At 38.4% G+C, this 4,479-nt stretch overlaps 1 protein-coding gene across 4 annotated transcripts in view; it reads right to left on the bottom strand.

The window, feature by feature from the left end:
* Knl1 (kinetochore scaffold 1) overlaps nucleotides 1-4,479 on the bottom strand; it is a 64,898-nt gene that overhangs the window by 6,773 nt on the left and 53,646 nt on the right. For 3 of the 4 annotated variants that reach the window (XM_029484719.1, XM_021156287.2, XM_021156286.2), the window contains exons 20-23: nucleotides 4,050-4,118; nucleotides 2,982-3,091; nucleotides 1,736-1,854; nucleotides 1,220-1,342 (exon numbers count right to left, since the gene is read on the bottom strand). In XM_029484719.1, the coding sequence (XP_029340579.1) occupies nucleotides 1,220-1,342; nucleotides 1,736-1,854; nucleotides 2,982-3,091; nucleotides 4,050-4,118 (421 nt within the window). The remainder of the gene's footprint in view (nucleotides 1-1,219; nucleotides 1,343-1,735; nucleotides 1,855-2,981; nucleotides 3,092-4,049; nucleotides 4,119-4,479) is intronic. The other variant, XM_021156288.2, reaches the window with a different exon arrangement.

Genomic DNA, 4,479 nt, shown 5'->3' with positions numbered 1-4,479 from the left:
ATATATATATATATATATATATATATATATGTATATATACACATATTGTAAAGTATCCTGATATGTTGTTTTGTTGTTATTGTTTGCCTATAGGGCTAGAGATTAAACATAGGCCTTTGTACATGCTACGCAAGCATTCTACCACTTTGCTATATCTCCAATACCCCTAATTGCTTAAAAAAAAAAAAAGATTTTGCTTTTAATTATGTGTCTATAGGAATGGGTACACGTGAGGGCACGTGTTGGAGCCATCCAGAAGAGGGCAGTGAGTCCCCTGCAGTTAGAGGTGGTTGTAGGCTGCTGTACTCTTCTAATAGGCTGTCTGTTCTAATGTGTCAGGACTAGGTGAGTGCTTGGAACTAAACCCAGGACTCCTGGAAGAACAGCAAGCACTCTCAACTACTGAGCCTTCTCTCCAACCCCTTCCATAATCCCCACTTTGTTTTTGTGTTTGTACATGCATGCACATGTGTGTTTATGTGTATGTGGGTGTCTACCAGAGGTAGACAAACTAAGTTTTCCTCATTCGCTCTCCAACTTACTTTTTGAGACAGGTCTTTCACTGACTGACTGGCTGCTGATTCTCGGGTTCTTGCTATCTCTGCCCTTCCTGGAACTGGGATTATGGGTGTGAACCACCTCACCCTGATTTTACCTGTGTGCTAGGGATGGGATCACAGGTCTTTATGCTTGTGTGGCAGGCTCTTTACCAACTGAGCCATCTGGTCTCCAGCTACAAAATCCTAAACTGTTGTTTGCTAATGAATTAATGAAGGACAGCTTCTAATATGTCACAGTATCATCAGAAAAGGTATAAAGTAGATCATGGTCTGCTGGGGATGAGCTTGAACTTCTGATCCTGCTCTGTCCTCCTCCTCCCCCTGTAAAGCTGCTGGGTTTACAGATGTGCAGCACCCTATGCTCCATTTATATGGTAGTGACAATGCAGCCCAAGCCTTTCTGCATGCTACCAACTGAGCTACATCTCCAGTTCCATTTACAGAGAAGGGTTGAAAACTGAAGCCATCATAAAAGATGGGACTCCAGCAAAACTGGAGACAGTAATAAGACCACTGACTTTAAAAGAACAAATACTGGAAAAGGAAGTCAAAAGGAAGTGATACATTCGCAGTGTATTTGCTAACACTGTCAAGGTCTTTGGAATGAAAGAAGAATACAAAGGTAGCCGGAACTCTTATCGGGCTGTATGAGTACTTACCTAGTCTTCCCAATGTGATTGTGAATGGTGAACGGTAATGGAACCAAGGGATAATGGGCCGAGGGAGACAAAGTTATCTCAAACTTTGCAAATGCTGCACAACTGGAGAATAAAAGCCTCAATCTATAAAAGACAGTCACAATTAAAAACAGATTTTTCTTTTATACTTGCATAAGAAACTTAGGTGGCTATAATTTCTTATCCTTATCAAATAGAAAAGAAGGTAAAACATCTGGAGCAAGACATTGATGATAATAGTTACTTGCTCAGGAGAGGGAGAGATTGCACAAGAATGCACATTCACAGTAGAGTGGAGGTAAGCATACTGGGTACAGAGCCTCCGGCACCTTCGGACTTTTGTTTGCGACTGTCTCTCAATGTGATGTCGTCACCCCTACTAATATTGACTGCAGACTTCTAGCCTCCAGAACATTAAGTCAATTATGTTTTTGCTATTCAAGCCACTCAACTTATAATACCTTACTAAAACAGCTCCAGGAAACTGAAGATACTCACTCAGTATTATTCACATTTATATGCATTAGGCTATAATTTGGCCCCCACCGCTTTAAAAATTCGATCTCCTCTCCAAGAAGCCTACAATGGTTCACTACCAGGGAGAGTTCTTGAAGCATCTAGAAAAAATAAACAAACAGACTTTGTAAGTATAAGTGTTTGTGTGTATGAAAAGATCATACTGAAATGTTTATTTTGGAGTTTAGGGATGTACTTCAGTTAGTTCAGGTCTAGTGGCTGGAGAGATGGCTCAGTAGTTAAGGGCACTTGGCTATATTTTCAGAGGATCTGGGTTCCAATCCTATATTCACATGATAGCCCACAATCATCTGTAACTCCAGTTTAAGAGGACTCTGATGCCCTCTTCTGGCATCCTCAGGCAATGCACACATTTGGCCCAGACATATATTCAGGAAAAACACCTATATACATAAAATAAAAAATAAAACTTAAAAAAAAGTTGGGGCTAGAGGGATGGCTCAGCAATTAAGAAAGAGCTCTTCCAGAGGTCCTGAGTTCAATTCCCAGCAACCACACAGTGGTTCACAACCATTTGTAATGGGATCTGATGCGCTCTTTTTTATTTTTAACTTTTTTCGAGACAGGGTTTCTCTTGTGTATTCCTGGCTGTCCTGGAACTCACTCTGTAGACCAGGCTGGCCTTGAACTCAGAAATCTGCCTGCCTCTGCCTCCTGAGTGCTGGGATTAAAGGCGTGCGCCACCACGCCCAGCTGATGCTCTCTTAACAAAAAAACTGCTTAAAGACAGCTACAGTGTACTCATAAAATAAATAATTCTTTAAAAACAAACAAAAAAACTGTCTGGGCCTACTATGCACAAAGCCCAGGATTTGATTTCCATCCAGCACTGGGATACAGAAGGCAAGTAGATCAAAAGTTCATGGTTAACCTTGGCTACATCAGTCAAACAAGGCTACAGAGACAGTCACGAAACAAAACTAAAGAAGAAGAACAACAACATCACATTATTTTGAATGGGAACTTAAAAATTAAATAAAATGGGCGGTGGTGGCATATGCCTTTAATCCCAGTGCTCAAGACACACGCACATATGCACGCACACACACAAAAAAACCTTTTGAGGTTTAGTAGCTATTATAATCCTCCAAATGTGGACAATCAAATATATTTATAATTTCAGGGGAATATTATACATATAGAATTTCAATTCTGCTATTTGTGACAATAGTGCAAGATTCCCTTGCAAAGCCTCACTAGACTTTACCTGGGGCACCTGATGCTGTGCTGTGCATTTCTTCTTCCAGGATTCCTGTTCCTCAATGTACTGAAAAATAAGCTTATGAACTAAAAGGGAGGAAGGAGGAGCTTTATCTTCTGAATAAGGAAAAAAATGAAAATAAGAGTATTATTTATTAATCATTTAAATAAGGCGTGAATATAATGTTATATAAGCTAGAAACATTTTCAAACTAGATGCATATTTTTAATTAATTAATTAATTAATCTATTTATTTATTTATTTATTTTGTTTTTTTCGAGACACGGTTTCTCTGTGTAGCCCTGGCTGTCCTGGAACTCACTCTGTAGACCAGGCTGGCCTCAAACTCAGAAATCCGCCTGCCTCTGCCTCCCGAGTGCTGGGACTAAAGGTGTGCGCCACCACACCTGGCTATGATTTTTTTATTTTTAAACATGACCATAACATATGGAGTTATATAAGCCATTCTATAAAACTTTGAGCCTAAGCATATATAACAGATTTTGGTGAAAGCATAAATTTTAACAGAGTTCAAAGTTAGGCTTTCTTTATTATCTATGTAATTATAAGAACAGCATTTAATTTTTCTGATCTATAGTTTCCTAATTGGTAAAACAGAAAATAATATCTGTTTATAGTACTGATATAAGTAATATACATACATGGTATAGAGACTAAGTACCCATAGTGCTAATTTCAAATATAAACATAGCTATTATTAATCATTATTAAGTATCTAGGAGTAATATAATCATTTCTTTTAAAATCTACTCAGGGACTGGAGAGATGGCTCAGTGGTTAAGAGCACTGACTGCTCTTCCAAAGGTCCTGAGTTCAATTCCCAGCAACCACATGATGGCTCACAACCATCTGTAATGGGATCTGATGTCCTCTTCTGGTGTGTCTGAAGACAGTGACAATATATTCACATATATAAAACAAATACATCTTTAAAAAAATCTACTCAGAATTAGAATACTATACATGCAGTTTTATTTTAAAACACATTTTAAGATCATTATTATACCTATAAATTACCAACAAAATTTAGAGGTTTAAATATTTAGAACTTACCATCTAACAGAGACTGAAAACTGAGCGCATTAATCTTCCTGCAAGCCTTGTCCAAAAAAGGGAGACCAACTAAAAAAAAACAGAAAAGGAGATTTTTCTCTTTTCTCCTGCTGGCGTTAAAATCATATGTAGCTGGGGATAGCTCTGGAGTTTAGATTCTCTTGTCCTAACTTCATCTCCTGAATTATAGGCACATATTATCATACCTGGTTTATGCAGTGCTGGGGACTGAACCCAAGACGTTCATGAATGCTAGGCATGTATTCTACTAACTGAATTATATCCTTCCTGGTCATAAATATTTTTTCCTACTTGAGAATTCTATTGAAGGTTTATTTATTTATTTTTTTTTTTTGGTTTTTCGAGACAGGGTTTCTCTGTGTAGCCCTGGCTGTCCTGGAACTCACTTTGTAGACCAGGCTGGCCTCGA

This window comes from Mus caroli, chromosome 2, assembly GCF_900094665.2.
Source record: "Mus caroli chromosome 2, CAROLI_EIJ_v1.1, whole genome shotgun sequence".
Classification (NCBI taxonomy): Eukaryota; Metazoa; Chordata; class Mammalia; order Rodentia; family Muridae; genus Mus; species Mus caroli.
This window is presented reverse-complemented; position numbering and strand designations above follow the sequence as displayed.